A 20,633-nucleotide genomic window follows, 5' to 3' on the forward strand; every position below is an offset into this window, starting at 1 on the left:
GTGTAAAATCAGAATGTAAAATACAGAGTGTAAAATCCACTGTCTAGGATGAGACATCCACAAACACATCCAAGCAATGACCCTGAGGATGAACTGATGAGAGAGTGACTTACACAGATGGAGGACACGGATAACATGGAAGCAGAGGAAGGTACCATGGCTGGATACACCCCTTCAGAGAATGTACCACTAACAGATAGCAGAGGGGACTGACAGAAGACAATGGCAACCAGTGACTGGAAAAGACAGGACTGGAGGACAGCACAGAGGCACTTATTGCAATAAGCACTAGCTCAGCCGAACCAGAGGTGAATCACACTAGACAAGACTCAAGATGCAGACTGTCCAAAGGAGCCCCTGAGACTTTCCAGCCTTTGGTGGCAGCACGCAAGCGCACACTGAGAGACACAAACAAATGGAGGGGATCATATACAGGAACATATGCAAGGCATATGCAACCCCCCCACCCCCAAAGTCCAAATGGGAGGAGTCACAGACAAACAACAGGGCTAAGATCTGCGGGACCTCCTGATCCAGACATATGAGTAATGGTGAACCAATCAAATGCAGTAATAGTACATAAAATACAGAAGTTAGCATTGGGAACAGATGTGGCAAGCTCAGGTGATGGAAACATCCAAGATAAGAATGTGAGAAGTTAATAAAACAAATACAAGGGTATGAAAAGGGAAATGGAGTGAATGTGTAAGACCAAGGTTGCCCAGAGGTGACCACAAAACTGCTAAATTTGAGCACAATAATAAATATCACATTTAATTGGCAAGGATATATGCATACTATAAATATTTGTAGCAAGAAGCTGTCTCCAATTTCTTTCAGTAAGATAAATTGCAAGAACTGCAGGTGTCTGTATCTGCTCTGTCCACAGACTATATGGGGCAGGCAGGGCAGAGATTTACAATGAATTTGTTACAGTTAATGTGACTCAAAATCTATGATACCAGCGATTATCTGCCTCTGAAACATAGTCACAACTAAATACTACAAGAAGCATGCATGTTTCATCAAAAACTATTCAGAGGTAATTTCAAGGACACAGCACTACTGAAAGAATCACTGAAGACAGTGCAGAGCTAGAGATTTTCTTGGCACCCAAACACAGAAACTAGACTCAAAGTTGCTTTTGTAGACTAATGAATCAAAACTTTAAATATTTGGGTTTGAGCTGCTGTGTTTTTGTAAGAGACAGCAAGCAGGAGTCCTGAATGTGTGCTTCCCACAGTGAAACATGGAAGAGACCATAGTGTGGGGTTCCTCCGCTTCTGACCAAACTGCTGATCTTTACCAAGGCCTTGGCAACGGAGATCATAGCAGCGCACTTCAGAGGCACGCGGTTTTATTAGGATTACAGTTTGCTGGGTAGACCTTCCTCCTTAAGCAAGATAACACCCTATAACACACCTTAACGTTGCACAACAACTAGCTGGTGAAGAAGCACGGTGACTATGAATTGACTGTATGACCTGCTGAGTCTCCATACCCCTGGCTTAAGCAAAACAGACGACCATGTCAGGTGATTGCCTGCTGAGTCCTTGTAACCGCCTCCTATTTGTGAAGCCGGCTGTCTGTTTTGATAGATTCCAGGTTTGGATCTGATTCTTAGATATTATTTGGCTGTGCATGCTTGGTTTTGGTTTTGGTTTGAATTTTGTCTTGTGCTGTAGACATATTTACAATGTAAACTGTTTTCAATCATGGGGAAACGTATTTTTCAGCAAGCATAGTCAAACGTTTGATTTGCACAAGGTGTATGTATGAATCTGAATCACATAAACGCGTACATTAAAATGAGTGTATTGGTTAATCCATAATTAGTTCTACTGTTATCTACATGTACATCAATTTTCTTTCTTGTGATGTTTTAAAAAAACAGCTAATCTTTTTTTTTATTTTATTTAAATAAACTCTGTTTCTATGCACGTTAAAGGGAGGGAGAAGTTCGTACTCGCGTTGCCTGATGTGATGTGGCGGGGCTTTAAATAGGCTCCCTCGAAAACGTGCTCGATTATTCACGCCACCTATACCGACGTCCTCCCGCTGGACTCGTGCCCACTAAAGGACTCGCTACTTCCCGCGACCTTGTAGCCTCATTAACATTATCTTGTTCACACGGAGCCCATGAATGTCAAGGCCAGCGGCGAACGGAGTTCTCGCTTCACTCGTCTGTACGCGATTAGCGCTGCGTGTTATCGCCGCTCGTCTCGATTGTGATCTCCGGTACGGTCTAAATTGACCTCGCTGATAGTAAACGTTGAATAATACCAAACAGGACGTTTCTCGATTGTCAAGGCGAAAATGAATTCCCTCTACATAATGCAATAATAAAAGGTCATACGCTAACATTAGCATATTCTTAGCTTCAGTTAACGATCTCTCTCAAAGTCAAGGCCACTTAACAGTCATTTGAGGGAGGAAAACTGTACAGTATGGAGTTAATCTAAATATGGAGCTATTTTCACATTACGTAATCTTAATTTCCAGTAACGGGGTTTTGCTGAATTTGTAGAACATCATTTAGGCATTACACGGCGCCAGAATGCATGTGAGGAAAGGAGAGGCAGCTGTGGCAATAAGAAAATGAGCAAAATGAGCGGTGTTTACGGGCTCATTAATAACGGTCAATAACGGTCAATAACGGTCGCTCGCGTTCTCTCAGTAACGCATTTGAACCTGCAGTCGCTGTTGCCTGCGCGTGACTGAGGTGGTGTGAGTCACCTCGAGGTGGATTCAGTTACTGTACCTGAGCTCCCAGTTACTGACACCTCGGTCCATTATCGGCCGAGTATTACACTGGGCGTAAGAGGGGGAAGGACGACGGAAAGCCCACATGCGTCAAGCGGTGTGTAGGGGGCCGGTTCACGTGATTTAGAGTTGTAGGTTTTGAACAGTGTTAGTCTAACATAAAGTATGAGGTGGTCTACTGGGTTGCAGGGACACAAACTCATGGCTGTGACCTTTCCTGAGGTGGGTCTCCACGTAGTTCTCAATTCACGAGTCTACCTTATAGCTATACATCATCACTGCAGGTCCAGCCGGCCAGCTGCCATGGCTTGTGAGGGAGACATAATACCCTCTAGATATAGAGTGACATGGGCCGTGAGTCTTAGGCTGCAGAGTGCAGCTAACTCTCCCCCCCCGCATGGTGGTCAGACAGACATCTCTTGTTGCTCACCTGGCGGAGCAGGTAGAACAAGGTGGAAACACCAAGGTCATGGGTTGGGTTCCCAAGGACACGCATGTACTGTCACAATGATACATATCTGAAGGTTACTCTGGATAAGAGTGTCTGCTACACCCCCCCCCCCCCCCCCCCCCACACACACACACACAACAACCCCAGCCTCTGAACACATGATGGGGGTTGGATTAGATCAGGACTCGGAGGAATGGAGGGCAGAAACAAAATCCAACCGTGAGCTCAGATCACTCGTTCGGCCTCCAAGCACCCCCTCTCTCCCCCTGCGAAACATCCCTGGCACTTCCTCCTCCAATTAGCACGCCCTTGCTACATAGAGGAGGTTCGTGCTGCGGAAAAGTGGCGGCTGTGGTGGTGTGCTCTCAGCAGGCCGGCGAGCCTCTCCGACAGTTAGGCATCAGCACCAAAGCAGCCAGAGTGAACATCAGGACTGCATGTTCAATGTAAGCTCGTGTAACAGGTTTAACAAAAACACGCGTGTAAGGATTAGAGTGCTTTCTCATAAGGGAGTGCTGGTCAGGACTGACATCACTCCCATAAGCTGGCAATGGTGATGCCAGAAGCCCTTCACAGGGTCAACACAAAGGCATGTCATACGTGGCATCCGTCCCTAGCGTGGTGGGCTTGACCGCAAAGCATGACTGGGGCGTAGGACAAGCTGATCATGGCTTAGAGATGGTACTGGCACGTGGCTGACCCGCGCTTACCCACCAGCCGTGGGCAAAAGCCCCTAGTTTGGTAGTGCAGCGTGCCAGACACCACGGCTCCTGTGAGTGCTTAGCTGCCTGGACATCAGCCAAGTCAGACCTTCTGCATCGATCAGCGGCTCCTGGTACATTACTGAACAACACCGGCCATCCCCAGAGAGAAGATACACTGTGCCTTTGATAAAAATGAAAGACCAGGCTGGAATTAACATATCAATTTTGGAAGAAAATACTAACCAAATATAATCTCATTGGGGGTATATCTTTGGCATATTTTCCCAATGCCGTGTGCATCTGTGATGCCTTGAAAAGTCACTTCAGGCCTTTCAGAGGCGACACAGCCTCCTCTCTTTAAAGTGATGAAAGTCCAGACGTATCTGTGACCCTAAACATTAATCATCTCTTATCTGCATTTATCGCTAGCCTCCACGCCCGAGGAGCATGGCGGAGTGGAAATGTCTCCATACTCCCTGGGGCTTGTTCTCTGGCATCCGTACTGTTACCACCCCACCTCCACCCACACCCCCCGGCTCCAAACACACACAGACACACACGCACACCCGCGCACTTAACCAACTCACCCTCCTGCCTTCGCTGCCTCTAATAATAACTGAGCTGAGCTTCTTTGACATGGCAGCGATTTCCACCCAACCTAGATAACACAGGCAGACCCACTGAAGCACTCTAGTCCAGAGGGGAGCCGCAGAGGACAAACACAGAGGCACACTCACAATCACAGAAATATACATGTATATTTTATATATATATATATGTATATGTATATATTCAAATGTTTCCAAAGAAACAGAATATTTCGAACAAAGTTCCTTCATCACCTGTGCATGCAAAGTGCTTCCGAAGAAGCAGAAGAAGAAGTAGTATATATGAAACAGTAGATGTTTAAATCACAACATTCATTCCATGGGGTTCTAAAGTTCCAAGGGTGTAGATCATAGCAACATCTGGCAATGCAAACAGATATATGTCATTAATATATTGGTGTATATATAAAAACATACAAACATATGAAGCAACACTGCAACCCTCACAATATCCAGCTTTGCACGCACTTTGCAGATGGCAGACTTTCCTCTGAACTGTTTCGTGAGCAACTTTGTGTACCACACCAGACGTTCTCCAGCCTCTTTTATTTTGTGATTTACTTGTAATCAGTCTCTAAGGAAACAGTGCCTTGCTCTGCTGAAAGGTAAGGCTTCGGTTGTGGTTGTTTATAGGTCTGCTTGATGTGCAATCATCTAACACAGATAATTTGTCTCCTGCAGTAATATGGCCTGATTACACTGGATACAAAGATCCAGTCCAGAGGTCTCAGTTCCTTGATGTTATGAGAAGAGCTTGGAACTTCTACTTGCAGGTTGTCAAAGTTTTGCAGAAACACTGGTAACATTCTTGCCTTCCACAGGTCCCAAGCCCAAAAGAACAATGGGCACCTACTCCACAATAATTATTATAATTAGCGAAAGCATCCCATCAAACTTGAATTACCCTGTAAGAGTACTTGAATAGATTGTGTGTGTCATGAGTACTTTTTTTATGATTGCATATGTAATAAGTAAATATATAATAAAGTGAGTCAAAAGTCTCATGTGCATTAACTATAAACACACACTATATTTAGCTTGTTTATGGTTGTAATAATGTGTCTTCAGTCAACACAAACAAGCCCTAACCGAGGTCACATGAAGCTACAAACTTGAAAAGAAAAGACGTTTACCTCATCGTCGGGCAGAAGGCCAGTGTGGCACAGGGGATCGGCTGTGTGTATGAGTGGTACCCATGTCGCGTGGCACAGTGATCTTTGGCCTCTTCTCTTTATGCACAGAGCATGTAAATGCCATAATTAAACCATTCGGAATGCCCAAAGGTCCCTGGTTGCTCAATCAACATTTCCAGTGTCATTCAATTATATTAGCATTGGGGTTTTTTTTTTCAATTCAAACCCAGGTTTTGTGCATGCTGACATCAGAACTGTGAGGATTTATCAGCAACAGTGAAAACACCTGCACACTGGATGGCAGATCAATTTCACCTGTTGCAGGCAGACCAACGTCATGAAACCACTTGTAGTGAATCAGCATATGCTGCAGGAAGTGCCAAATCAATTTCAAATCCTTCTGTTTTATGTGAAAGGCTGGACAGACTGCACGCATGTTGTTTTGTTTTGTTTTGTTTTGTTTGGACACTTAAAAATGCAAGATGATGATTCGTCACTGGGACCTAAAGAAGCAGCATTTGGCTTCCGGCCAGATGTGACTGCATTGCTTAAATATAACTGTGCTCACACGTCTGAACGGAGGAAACAAGAAACTCAAAAACCCTCCAGCCACATGGTTCTTCATGGCTATACATATAAACACACACACACACACACACTCTGGAGATCAGTATTTTGCAAAGAAAGTTGACACTGCCCATAACTACTTATTAAGGTGTAACCTCCTTTCAGTCAGGTCTGATATGTAGCTAATAAATCTCCATTTTCCACATTAGAAAAGGTGAAAGCAGACTCAAGTATACAGGAGTCATATGAAAGCGTTTCAAAACGCTATCATATTATTCTTCAATTATACACATGATTGGCACATGTGCTATAAGCATTTACTGGAAAGATATGTGCTCCAGGGACCAGTCCCTCCTCCAGACTGAAATTAACACTAGGACACACTTCAAAAACATTCAACATAATACCTATTGAAAGGAAAACAAGCCAGGCCTCGACATTAAGGATTTGAATGTCAGGCACAAGATTTAGTCCATCACTTAGTCTAATGTAACAAACCAGCCATCCAGCAAGTAGAGTGAAACCAGTTTAGCACTGGTAGTGTTTTGGTGTTTTTTTTTTTAACGATGTGCTTATCAGCAGTTCAGACAACTAACCAGGCCAGAATAAAACCATCTCTTAGTGCAGAAGTTCTGGAAAAGATCAAAAGGCATTTAGGGTGTACATTACCCAACAAAATGGCAGGAGCTCCCCGGGTGCTGAACGGAAGTAACAGTAGTAGCGATATTGCCTTGGGCCACACTGGGTCGTGTCATCCATACACTCCCCAGCAGCTATTCATGATACTAAACACCCTGCAGCCGAGTGGAGAATATCAAAGGAGATATATGCAATTCATTTAAACCATATTATAAATGTGTTCATTTAAAAAAAAACACACAAAAAAAACATCTTAAATTCACTCCAATTCAAGACATGACATGCCGCATAACGTGTGCTTCATATGGGTAAAATATACACACAAAAAATGACTAGGATACTTGTATTTTGGTCTGGTATCCTAGGAACGTCTCTGTTGATGGGTACACTCCAGGGCTAATAAAGTGCGATTTGTGTACTCAGGTTTTTAAGACAATGCCTCTGGATTTATCAAATTAGGATCCCGTATTTAGGTAAAGAGGTGTGGTTATTAGTGGAAAAAAAGGTGGAGCCCCGCAAGGTTGGAGCAAAAACGTGCAGACACGTACAGACCCTCATAGAACCAAACAGAATAAAGAGAGTTCTAACATCCACCCAAATGTCTATAGGTCTATAGCTTTACGTCCGGTTGAGGAAAATGATTCATTCACCCCGTTCCGTTAATATTATAAAGTCATTCAATTTCAGTTTCAGAGTGTTCAGTTGGAATATCTAAGCATCTTGTGTAGTGAGGTGGATTTAGTGAGGAGGATGTTGGCTCATCCAACAGAAGTTGACCTAATCGCCTTTCGCATTATTTGACATATAATACGTGAACACCAGGCTGACATAATCTCGAAGACATCCTACATTTACGCTTCTACGCTTGGAGAGGCACGGCTAATATGGAGGAGTGGGGAGTTCTGTTGCTACCCACGTTATTTGGTCCGGGAGGATGGAAAAAAACGTAGGGCGGGGAGAGACGTCAGTACGATTCTGGCCATAAATCTATTTAACCCGCTCGCAATGCCAGACGGAGCGCTGCGAGTAAGCAGATGCACATCTGCACAGAAGGGGTTGCCAGCTTGTTACTGATCCGGTGAAGGGTACACTGGAAAGGCAACAGAAGGAAAGAGGTGCATGTGAGTTCTGCATTCCAAGTTTACACCAGGTCTTTTGGACTCTTAAGGAATGTACTTGAATTGCGGACACTAATCGGTGGTACACGATTTGTCTTTCGGCTGGGTTTTTTTTTTTTTTTGTGCGTGTGAGGAACGATATACGGCACTCGACAATGAGCGATCTGGAGACGAGTAATTAGATTCCTGAGACGCGTCCTGCAACGAATCTAGCGGCGCTTTGGCGCATGTGACGGTCTCCGGCTCCGAGAGCACCGATGTCTTCATTTGCCCGTTTGCGGTTGTTGATGGTGGTTTGCTCTCAGATTACCAACGTGGATCTCAGCATCCGATTGTCGCGCGTCTCGGTGCGCGCAGTGGGTCGTGTCGCACACTGAGCAAAGCGTCCAGTGTACCTGTGGCTCGGCGCGTGGTCGCTCCCCCCAGGCAGACTGGAAACGCTGGGTGTCTACGGACGGGACATTATCGTTTCGCGTGCATGCATGGATATGGCGGATAAAATGCTGTGACTGGATACGGAATTTCTACATTTTGAAGGATACCTTTCACGGATACAATTCTTTTGAACGAGTCCGGATCCTTAAATGTCTCCCGATCCACTTGGAATTTCGTTTGTCTTTGAACTGCAGGTCTGCATGGGCCCGATTTAAGGTGAGTAATATTGGGATTATATTGGGATTATATTGGAAGGGACTGAAGTAAAACTATGTATCATATCAAGTTTCACAGATCTCATTTAAGATCGTAGGAGGGCATACAGTGAAATACATATTCATATTATGGATATTTTATCATAAGAAACTGCGCCATGTTACTTGTATTCGTGGCAGTAACTGTTTTTTTTTTCTTTAAACGTTTGGTTTTATCAGAGACATATCTGTTCTAGACATTTAAAGATCATGCTCATCGGTGCTCATGCAAGTAGTTTGGTCTTCCCGCGCGCAACCCGTTTATCGGCTATACATAGCACGCGACGTCTGCGTTCGTTAGACGGTGTAGTCGCTGTAATGCGCGCGCCTGTGCAGATGTTAACTTTGTCGGCTTTCGGCTGTGTGTCCTCTTCCGAACAAACTTGTTTCCAATGGGTTACATAATCAACACAAAAAACAAAACAACCAACCAACCCGCGGCATGCAGAATAAATATTGAATTCGTATATTAAAATTAATTATCAGATTCATTTACACGTCTTGATACATGTTTATATATATATATATATATATATATATATATATATTATTATTATTATTATTATTATCTTGATATCAGCGAATAAAATGTAATTATATTTTATCACGAAGAAGTGCGCTACTGAAAGCAGATTTGTTTTGGTACACATCACACATTCTCCCATTCGCGTTCACTGACAAATCTTTTGAGAATGAACTGAAATCGGACAAGCAGTACTGCTATCCTAGACGTTACAGGAAAAGACCCATATAACCGTATTACATTATGTCTATTTTTAATTGTGAGTTATCGAGGATTTATTTCTTTCTTTTCTGTATCATTTTTGAATGTGCAATAGCACACCTGATATGATGTCAGGAATCAGGTCCCTTCATTTATAGGATGCAACATTCACAACCTTTCATTTGTACTATACCTAAGTACTTCCTGTCTCTGTCACATTCATGCAAGTTTTGCTTTTATTTCTTCACTGTAAACAACAATAACAATCTAAAATGTTATATTTTGTGTCAGTGACACTACTAGCCGATAAAAAGTCAAATCTACCCAAACTACTAATTTTGTGGATGCTGTTAGTGTACTTGTTAAAAAAATAAATAAAAAATCTTGTGAAAACTGCATGCCAAAAATCTTTTTCATATATCCTTGGAATGACCCTCGTCTGACGAGCCGTGTGTGCACCTTAGCCACGCGCGTTTGCGCAGGCGAGATGACGTAACCTCCTGCATGACCTCTGCTTCCTCTCCCCAGCTTCTGCCGTAGGAACTGAGTCTAAAATGAAGTTATGGGATGTTCTAGCCACGTGTTTTTTGCTGCTGAGCTCCACGTCCGTCCGCCCCGTGTTCCCCAGGCCGCACCTGAAGAGAACGCCCCAGCCAGCCCTGCGTGCTGAGCCCCTCACCCACCACCCTGCCTTAAGCTCCCGTCCCGAAATCGACAGTCTCAAACAAGTCTCCATGGAAGAGCAATGTAAGTCCATGAACAGTTATAACGCTTGTAAGACGTGGCACGGGTGGGCTAATGAAAAAAGAAGGCACTCTTGGTTTTGTTGTGAGGGATCACCGCTTATGGACATGAGGGTGACGCTCGGTGCAGTGTGTAGTCAGTACAGTCAGCTCTCTTCAACCAGCACGGTTTGGGAAGAAACGAGCCACACTGAGTAACGCTTGCTGTGCCAGGGTTGGTCGTGCAATTCTCAGTAGTGTCACTGTTTCCAACTTATGGATCTCCAGTGTGGCTGGGCTGAAACTGCAGCTTCTCAACCACTAACACTACCCGCTCTTTGGCTTGAGCAACTTTGAAAGCGTCCATCTAAGTGAAGATATTTATTCATAGTTTTAGCTGTGTTTTGCAAAGAGGAAATAACTTAATAGACCTAGATAATTTAATACAGTGGTCACTGAAGTCAGAAATCTGCCAGGCTATACAGGGCATGAATGAACTTTCATTTGAAAGTGAGAGAGCTAAACAAAAAAACAGCAGATAATCGGACAGTGGCCCAAATACAAAAGATTGGAAATGACATTCTGTTTCTGGATTTGTTTGTCTTCTCGCTGCTTCAACCAGGAGATGAGAACTTCCCCCCCCTCTTCTTTGCCTCAGACTTGCTGGGGGAGACAACAATAGCCGTGTCCATTAAAAAACAAACAACAAATACCAGAAAAAACGATGCTGAAGATAAAACTAAAACTGAACAAAGGGAAAAGTTTTACAGCATGCGGACATTTTCGGTACCATGCCCATCTGCACTTTCACCGTGTTTATGTCCGTTTCAGCAGCCGGGTGGGAGACAGTCCATTTGTTTGACAGAAGACGCCTGTCACGTCTGGACACAGCAGTAAACCTGCTGGTTTTCTAGATAAGGGACGGCGCTAAACGAGCCGTCTCACTAAAAGGCCGCCCCTTATCTCGAGGGGCGCCCCCCCCGTTTAAAGCCGCTCCGCGCTTTAGTGGCGTCCGGCGACGTCTGTTGGAGTGGCCTGCTGCAAGCGTCCTGCTCAGATGCATCCTTGTCGTACGCAACGTTTTAAAAGACAGACCGAGTCCAGGGCTATTAGGAGCTGTGAAGGAGGAGGTTTAACTGCACAAAACAAACATTCAAACCACTCTGCGGCATGGCGCGCGACCGCCCAAGACAAGGAGCCTCAGTGCTTCTGTATATCCGCAAAACTCCAGCTGCGAACAGCTTGGGCTTTTCTCCCTTTTTATCTTTTGCCCCGCTTCACTTCAGACAAACGAACAGCCCGTGGCACTCGCTGTCACTCTGAAGAACGGAGCTTTTCGTTAAAGGGCGCAGCGTACAAAGTGTCCGCTGTCACACCTGATACTGCTGTACCGATTCAACTAGCCACGCACCGCTGTAGATCGTATAACCCGGTGGCTGACGACTCCACGGGCAGCCAGCTCCTGCCGTGGAGCATGGCCAGTCTGCTCGCCGCATGAACAGGAGGAGATAACACTAATGCCGTCATCTCGATAAACTGACAGGTTTTCCCGTGTCCCACTGCCAGTAGCACGATCCTGTACGCACTAGCCTGCCTGCCCTTCTCTTAGCAAAGCTTATGGTTTGTCTTTATGGAATTTCTGAGTTGTCACTTCCTCCGATTTCATTATTTGTTAAGTGGTTGCATTATAATATAATCAATCACTTACCGAAAAAAAAATAAAAAATTGATATTACAGTCTCGAGAGAGCCGTTCCAGATATCCTAATGCAGGCTATTTAGTTGACTTGTGAGAGAGTGAACCTAGGGGAGCTCCTTCTGTAATCAAATCACTGTGCATTACACACAGATCAAAGGATGATTCATCTTTCTCTTCGACGTTCAAGAGCAGGGCAGTGTGTGTGTTTTGAGTTTGCGGTTCGGCAGATGCATTCTGCCTAACCTCAGTGTCATGCAAACACATTTTCCCTGCGCTTGAGGCTGGAACACAGAAAATATAATCAATCATAAAATGACAAACTGCACATCTTTTATAGTTTCTTCTGTAACGGGACGCATACACGCGGAGTCAGTGTAACGTACATGAATGTAGGACATGACAACTCATTACCCATTTGGACCTTGTAATGATTTCTCTTTTGTGTTCTGACAGATGACATCGACGGCCTAGATCCGGAGCAGTTTGATGATGTAATGGATTTCATCGAAGCAGCTATTGGCCGACTGCGAAGGTCACCGGAGGAGGACAGCAGCTCAGAGGCCAAGAGGAGCAAAGGAAGGCAGAAAGGAGCGGTAAACGCGGAGAGAGGAAACCGAGGACGGGCAGAGAGGAAGAGGATCCGTGGACGGGGCGGGGGACGGCTGAGCAAAGGGGTCAGAGAAGAACTGGTCAAAGGTCAGGGCCGTGGGTGCCTCCTTAAAGAGATCCACCTCAATGTCACAGACCTGGGGTTGGGATACCAGACCAAAGAGGAGCTGATCTTCAGGTACTGCAGCGGTCCGTGTCACGACTCAGAGACCAACTACGACAAGATCCTGAACAACCTCAGCCACAACAGGAAGCTGGACAAAGAGTTGCCTTCACAAACCTGCTGCCGGCCAGTCGCTTTCGACGACGACCTCTCGTTCCTGGATGACAACTTGGAGTACCACACGCTCAAGAAGCATTCCGCCAAGAAGTGCGCTTGCGTTTGACCCGCGCGGTGGCGACGGGACGGTGTTCGAGGGGCCGGACGCCGGGACGCAGGGCCTGTGCGCAGACACATGCTGCTTTTCGGAGGGAGCGTGGCGGGTCTACCCTACAGACCACCCCAGGCACGTGGGCCGGCGGCACGCCGCGATGTGATGGCAGCCGTGGCCCGCGTCAGGTCTGCCGCGGGCCCGTCTCACCGGACGAGCGCGATTTAGGAGCCCAAGCTTCGGGGAAACACTCTTGGGCAGTGGAACGACTGCTCAGTGTTCACGCCGTGTTACCAAACATCACCGGAGCATTTCCTTATAAGCGCAGCATGAAATGTAAATGCTATTTAAATAGCAACAATAAACCACTTCATCAGCAAGTGACTGACGAATCACGACCCAACAGCTGTACTGTTTAAGTATATACAAACTAATTTAGGCAGAGTGCGTGGAAGCGCTAGAGACGGCTGCTATCAGGTACTGCATGGCAGGGGTCGCGGACACCGCAAATCTATGGACGTTTTCATGTGGTTTCATGGAGCCCCCTTTCCCCACCCCACCCCACACCCCAAACCTGCACCCAGAGACAGTAACTCCATGCTGCCCCCAGAGGACCTCAGGAGAGTACATTCTGAAAGTGCCCCCACCACTCGATGCAGCAGCCATGACAGATATATATATATATATATATAAATGTATTTATTGAAATTTAATTAACTTATTGTTATTTATTGCAATCCATTGTATTAGAGTGTTTTTTTTTCCTATTTATTTGTGGAGCTTCCCCCCTTCCTGTCTTTCATGGTGCCAAAGTGGAGCGTGTGTGTGTTTTCTAGGGAAACGCAGATGATGTGATACTCTAACCTCAAGAATTAGCTGTAAAAACATCACTTGCTCATTGTAGGACTTCCAAGCCTCGTCCATCACCTTTTGTTTCGACTAAAACATATGGGATAGTCGTAGCTCATTAAAAACACAACAGCCAGGTGAACTAACTTAAGGACAAGTGGACCAACGATAGTTGAAATGGGGGAAAAAAACCATTATAAAAACCAGAAATGCTCATAGCTTAGTTGTGGAAAACAGATTACTGTATTTTTTCTGCCATTTCTGTAGTTCACTGAGGAAAAAAAGGGATGATGTGAATGAGAGCAAAGCCGCTGTCTATGGTGGACCACTTGTTTTGCCCTCCATTGGCGTTACACCAATTTAAAAAAAACAAAACATCACAAATCCTGCCCAGTGTGTTTGTTCAACTGTAATAAACTCACTCTGGGACAGGCTCCTAGCGTAACTATACCGTACGCAACGGAGACCTAGACACATCTCTCTTAGTGCGGTGGGGGTTGGAACAGCAAGACCTGGTTGAGGAGCTGCTCTTCAGAGGCACTGCCGAGCTTTTAAAACCCACCCTCAGACATTTAACCCCGGGCCACCACGGCTCCTGGTTTCTGAGAGATATGCTTCTGTATTCTTCGGCCAAACCGAAGTATCCCCCCATCGACAGAAGATAGTGAAATAACTGGGAAAGCTGCCCTGTACCAGGCAGCCTTTCCTGAAAGTACAGGACAGACACTCCGGTAAATTCCAGACAGGAAGAACGAACACACACAGAAACAGAGCCTTCATACAGAGTAGCACAGGCCAGCAGAAAGCACAGATGCCGCTTACGACACACCCATTGGGAAGGCAAATTTAGTCTCGATACTGTAGCTCACAGCCTGGGGGGACGCCTCGATGTTTTTGCGGACTACCGAACTAGGGCTCGCACATTAGTCATCGAGCTAGCGTCACTCTAGCACACGCTCTGCACAGCACTCCAGAGAAAATGTAATCTCTGAATAGAGGGGTTAAGTTTTCAGTCCACTCCTCTGAACAGCAAGTTGGCTCCAAATGCCCTGGAAGACTTCATCAGCTGTATTTGCCCAATCCTGAATAAGAAACATTTATGAGTGAGTCTTTTCAGATCAGACAGCTGGTACAAAACTGCTCTCACTAGCTCGACCTCCTGGCTCTACACCCAACACGTGTGCGCGTGCGTGCGCTGCTCTGTGCTCCTCTGTGCTCCTCTGTACTCCTCTGTCCCGGTGGGTGACGGTTTGCTCAGCTGTCAAACATTCTGCTCTGAATGAACCTTGTGGACACATTGTCCAAACCTTAAGAGAGTGTAAACACGCAGAGTAGCGTGGAAAAGTGTTGATCCGTGAGGAAAAAGGTCATTTCCAGTGAGAATACGAGGGGAAAGAAGTCTGTAATCTTTCCACCCTGCAGTGTATTGTCAGTCCTGTGAAAAGTTGTCTTGCTTGTTTTGTGTTACTAAACCAAAGCTCTCTACAGACTTTATTTTTGTACAATATTCATTTTATAACTTTTTACAGAATAAAACTTGTTTCTATCACTTTGTTGTTTATTATGTTGCATAATCAAGAACATTAAAAAATCCTGTCATTAATATACACACATTTCAACCACCGCTAATCATGTACACTTATGATTTATAGCAAATATGATTTTTTACAACTTGACAAATACTCTGGTATCAAAGCAATGAAGGGAGATGAATTAGCCTTTCGGCTCTCCCGGTCTCAGCTGGGCTCAGACTCTGAACAGAAAAGAGCGGGCCGGCTCTGTTTCTACTGCCGTCCTGCATTCCTGAACACAGGCCCAGGGTTCTACGGTAAACAAAATGGGCTGTAAAGCTACATGCTGCAGTAAATCTAGAGACTCGGGCGGGGAGGGGAGGGGTGATCTGGGGAGGCTCTGCTCGGCGAGAGATGGCGTTTGTGTGGGTGGGGGATTGGTGGTGGCGGATCACGCAGAGGTTCCTCCACTCCGTTTAGCTGCAGGTCTTCCTGTAACAGACACTAACATCCCACCAAGAATAGGACAGTCCGGGTTAAAATTGAGCTCCTTGAACATTCAGTCCCAACCGGGGCAGCGTATTGGTAATGAGGCACCAAACAGTACTCTGAACCACTTTGGAACAGCACAGTCACTTAAGGAGAATGCTTAGTATTAGTGACAGAGGAAACTCTGAACCAGACACATGGGGCATAAATTAATTAGGAGGGAGCAACCCAGCGTCACCAGTAGCTGCCGTTTTTAAAAGCCGCCTTCATGTCGCTGTAAGCGGCGAGAGGAAGGCGCCCGACAGCCAATGGTGTACGAGGTGAAACCACGACGGGGGCGGGCAGGCAATCAGGGGCCGTAGTGACCCCACGCCCTCCCTGCCCTGCAGCTAAAGCGGAGGGATGAGTGTGGCGGGCATTGATGGGCTGTGACATCACTCTGCCGCTTTTCCGACATTACGCGTGCGGTAAGGGACACCGGTGTGGGGGTGGGGCAACCGCTGACATCACCACTCGGAATAGGCCGTGGCGGAATAGCCTGGGGGAGGGGATATGGTGGGGGATAAAGACTCACCGCTTCCACACACGCTGCTGTTTCAGGGACTTAATTGAGTGTGCACGCGCGCGCGCAAACACACACACACACACACACACACACACACACACACACACACACACACACCTCAACCCCCAGCCCACACATCCTTCTGGCTTGAGCCCGATTCACTTCGGGGGTTTTGTGGTTAGAGCATTCCCTCGTCAGTGTCTGGAAAGATGGTCACCACAGCTGGGCCTAATGGCCCCTTGTGTGAAGTAATTACACTGAGGGGATTTGGAAGTAGCAGATCAGCTCGTAGCTCCGAGGATTATTTATAGGTCTATATGACAGCGTTCCTCATCGGCGCAACCCCCCCCCACCCCCATCAGGAAAAAGCTTTCTAAGCACAGACCTCAAACAGAAGTCAAACAAGTGATCTTTGAAAGCGATATTTCAATATCACGTGTCTGAATAAAATCACTGAACGGCTGTTGGGTTAGCCAGAGGGTAAATTAAAGCAGAAATATGCAATCCACGTACCCCGCAAGTGCCGCCTAATTTCTCGGCTCATCCATCACCTATGGCCTCTGTAGGCGCAACCTCAGGCAGTTCTAAAAGTAGGCAGAGGCAGGCGGGGGGGGGGGTCTCAAGTAAATGAAACCAAAACTGCGTTCAAGAATGACCGTTTTGGGAGCAGGGATGGCGTCGGAGTTGTTCGTTTTGCTAGTGACATGGGGTTGCTTGACTTTTCAGCGAGGGTGCTCTGAAATGCAGGGCTTCCCCCCAATTCGCTCGCCACAGCTGAATTTCTGCTGAAACACCCCCGAGACACGTACATGGGCGCACGAAATACCTGCTCCGAGATAGTTACGTCGTCACCCCGGCTTATACACGAGATGAGATATTCAGGCCACGGGATTTAGACGCCAAGTTCCTGAGTCTGTAAACTTTCACATAATTACGCCACGTCCAGGGTTTGAACACAAATGACATGCAATAGCCTCAGATTCTGACATCCCAGACAAACGTTGCCACCTCGACTAATGAATGAGTCACCAGTATCCTGTTCCACAGACCTAATGCTATTTTAATGTGCTTTGCACACAAATAGCTATAAATAGTCAGAATTTGTGCATCAGCCACCAAACGCATTCAATTCATAAAACCCCTAAGAGTAAAACTCCTGCACATACCACCAAGACATCTTAATAACAAAACAATGCGTCTGTTAATATCACACGTAGTGCTATTAAGTTCACAATTACGCTTGTTTCCTTTCGACTGAGTCTCCGCACGTTTAAGAAGTAGAAGATGGACCATTATGACATAAACGCTTCACTACCTTTAAAAACAAACCGCGCTCTGGCAGGACGTTCAGTTAAGGGCAAACGTTCAGCGCCTGTTGCTGAATCAGATCGCCAGCGACCGATAGCGCGATTGTCCTTTCACGGCAGATCGATGCACAGACCTGAGGCATCGACCGCAGCTATGAAAAGAATCAATAACTCTGGCTCTCTTTTAAAAATATGCTTCTACAAGCTGGAGCTCTCAAGAAAAACAGAGTAGCTTAAAATGATTTCTAAATAAATATTTACTTAATGCAGTGACTCATCAGGAGTAAACCACTCTCCTTGGGGCTGACTAATACCAAAGGCTCATTTGGTGAGAAACTCCAAGATAGAGGGTTGGGGGGGGGGATGAGACAGACTCGGGAGATTCAGCAGGATGCAACACAACGCGTTCTTATTTGTGTACAGGCCGGAGTCTGCCAATCGCGAGCGGCACGGCACCAGCAGGGGGCCGCGGGTGTGCCCCGCGGTACCACGGGTGGGGCCAGGGAGCGTCGCTGCATTCCTTTAATAGAGAACTTTATGGGCAGCCACACATGATCTGGAGCAAGGGCTCATCTCTGTTTTTCCACACGTCATAACCAAAAAAGGTGAACGAATCCTCAGAGAGCAGGAAACAGACCCGCGCGCGCACAGCCATTATGGCCGAGGGATTGCCAGTGCCAACACTTGTATGACAAAGCTGACCACACATGGTGGCTGTTTATTTTGAAACATGCCAGAAAACACACAACTGGACAAGAATATCTGTCAAATCCAAGCTACTACACTATCCAGAGAATTAGCTGTTCAACATGGACATCAGCCAATTATGGAAAGTAATTACAAATGGTCTCTGCTGACAGTCTCCTCTCCCTCACTCACTCACTCACTCACTCACACGCAAACAAAGAGAAAAATCTCAAGCATGCTTGTTGAAGGTCATAAGTGGTAGTAACTCCATCAGATTCCACTTTGAATATTCCAAGCACAGAGAGAGAGAGAGAGAGAGAGAGAGAGAAAGAGAGAGAGGGGGGGGGGGGGGCAGAAGAGGTCCTCCCCTCGTCAGATTTTTCTTTTCTTCCACTGTGGCTCCTTGTCGGCCTCTTCGTCCTCGGATTCTTCATCGGCAAAAACAGGATTTGGCTGTGTCCTACGGAATGGAGCAGAAACAGCACTGACTACCTAAACCTAACCATCGGGTAACTCCATGTAATTCCACTCCGACCAGCATGCTAATCCCAAGTGCATCTCCAGAGCATTCCCCGCACTGGGAAAAAAATGTAAAAATCAGGAACTGAATGCAGACAGGTACCGTGCGGAACGATTTTGAAACGGGTGCAACGGAGCTGCTGTTATGCTTGTATTTAAAAACACCACGCAAAAGCTTCTGGGAGCCTGAATAAGGCCATCAGAGAAGGAGATTTAAACAGAAAGCTGGGGGGGAATTATAAGGAGACTGGGGGATTAAACCATTTTCTGACTTTTCATCACTCTATTCCACACAGTGATTAATATGCAACATCTGTCCCTTGCTAAGAGGCCACACCAGAGGAACAAGCGCGTATGAAAGCGCGTGCACCGAGGACACGCCCTTAGGGCTCGAGAGAAAGCTCCCGCTTCTTAAAACCTCCACAAGTGCTCCAGACGTGCGATGCAAAGGGTTTTCTGGTTCATTTCCCCCAGTCCCTCCCTCTTGCTCATCAGCCAGCAGCATGGCGGCCTTCACGTCATCACCTGCTCCTGTCCAGGAAAACGACGGAAGCGCTCGCCAAACCGCACGGATCCGGCTGGCGCCTGCCGTGATGCAGCTACGTGGGCGCAGGCTGGTGGCGGCAGGAACTGAGCGGGGACGGGCCAGCGGACGGGCCAGTGGACGGGCCCCCGCATGCCACGAGGCACAGGACAATAGGCGGCGATGACAGAGGACACAGGAGAACTCGTGCGGTTGACATGCAATCACTATCCAAGTTCTCGAGTGTCCGCAGCACCGTTTTACTATACGGGCAAGTCTCTCTGTGTGCATGTGTGCGTGAGGGCGCGTGGGTGTGTGTGTGTGTGTGTGTGTCTATTCTCAGATACCCGAGAAAAAGCAATTATAGCAGCACAACAAAGGAAGTAACAGGATCATTTGGCCATGGAGCGCTTTCTGTCCCCAAAGCGTTACAATAGCGCTTGTTAGTGTCAACAGTGTCATTAGCTCTAGTAATTGAGGGACGTGTCAATGGGGCATGCTAATATAAAGACTGCACTCAATTGTGATGATGGAGGTAAGGTTACAAGCAGTTGCTCACACGCCCGAAACACTAGCCTGGATTTCAAACACCGAACTCTGTGATGCTTCAAAACACTACGGGAACCTTTTCCACAAAAAAAAAAAAAAAAAAAAAGGATAAGCCCAGATGTGAAATCCACAGGGTTAATCGGACATGCTTCGCACAGACAACTCGGACACCGGTATGAGAAAAGTGAAAAGATTTAACAGGACCTACACTGAAATTCATCTGTAACACCTGCTCGGGGGCCGGCCGAGTGTTGAGACCTGCGTCCCAAACGCTCCTTGTGCAGAGCTAATCCAACGTTTATAAAAAAAAAAAATTTTTAAAAAAAAAAACCCGGAGGGAGGCGGAGACCACCTCCAACTCTCAGCCCCCAAGGTCATCCGCCCTCCATAGCCCGTTCCCACACCAATCATCAACAGCTTGGATGTCCAACAGAGGGGCTAATTTAGCCCGCCTATCTGTTACCCATCAGACCGTGTCAGGGTGGACGCTAACAGGCCAGCGGGCACTCAGACCACCTCTGAGGCGAGTCCGTCTAACTCGCCCTCGACCAGGTAAACACGAAGGCGCAAGAGAAGGGGGGGTGCGCTGGAGGGATGGAAAGAGGGATAGAGCACGAGCGTGCGCGACGGAGAGATGGCAGGCTGACGGCTTCTTATCAGCCAACACTCAGAGCAGAGAGCGTGTTCCACTCCTATAAGAGGCTAAAAGCTGCCGCCTCACGGTGATGTACGTGAAAAAGCCCAAATCGGGACACACGTCCCTGCTTACAGTTCTGCCCCCCCTACACACACCCCCTGTCTTTTTACTGCTTGTAAACAGAACATAAAATTAGGGCTC

The 20,633-nt window shown here is 46.6% G+C and overlaps 2 protein-coding genes across 4 annotated transcripts in view; one reads left to right on the plus strand and one right to left on the minus strand.

Moving 5' to 3' along the window:
* Positions 1-8,493: 8,493 nt before the first annotated feature.
* gdnfa (glial cell derived neurotrophic factor a) lies at positions 8,494-15,194 on the plus strand. The gene is made up of 3 exons (XM_027003532.3): positions 8,494-8,634; positions 9,925-10,143; positions 12,270-15,194. The coding sequence occupies exons 2-3, from the start codon at positions 9,951-9,953 to the stop codon at positions 12,809-12,811; spliced, it is 735 nt and encodes a 244-aa protein (XP_026859333.1). The 5' UTR covers positions 8,494-8,634; positions 9,925-9,950; the 3' UTR covers positions 12,812-15,194.
* Positions 15,195-18,201: 3,007 nt separating this feature from the next.
* wdr70 (WD repeat domain 70) overlaps positions 18,202-20,633 on the minus strand; it is a 33,292-nt gene continuing 30,860 nt past the window's right edge. For all 3 annotated transcript variants that reach the window (XM_027003499.3, XM_027003500.3, XM_027003498.3), the window contains one exon: positions 18,202-18,664. In XM_027003499.3, coding sequence (XP_026859300.2) covers positions 18,577-18,664 — 88 coding nt within the window. In that variant the 3' untranslated portion in view covers positions 18,202-18,576. The remainder of the gene's footprint in view (positions 18,665-20,633) is intronic.

The sequence above is a fragment of the Electrophorus electricus genome, chromosome 19, assembly GCF_041902795.1.
Source record: "Electrophorus electricus isolate QZ-2024a chromosome 19, ASM4190279v1, whole genome shotgun sequence".
In the NCBI taxonomy this organism is placed as follows: domain Eukaryota; kingdom Metazoa; phylum Chordata; class Actinopteri; order Gymnotiformes; family Gymnotidae; genus Electrophorus; species Electrophorus electricus.

Coding starts and splice junctions, on each gene's coding strand:
- gdnfa (XM_027003532.3), top strand. CDS start 9,951: ATGAAGTTATGGGATGTTCTAGCCACGTGTTTTTTGCTGCTGAGCTCC. Junction 10,144..12,269: donor AGTCTCCATGGAAGAGCAAT/GTAAGTCCATGA, acceptor GTGTTCTGACAG/ATGACATCGACGGCCTAGAT.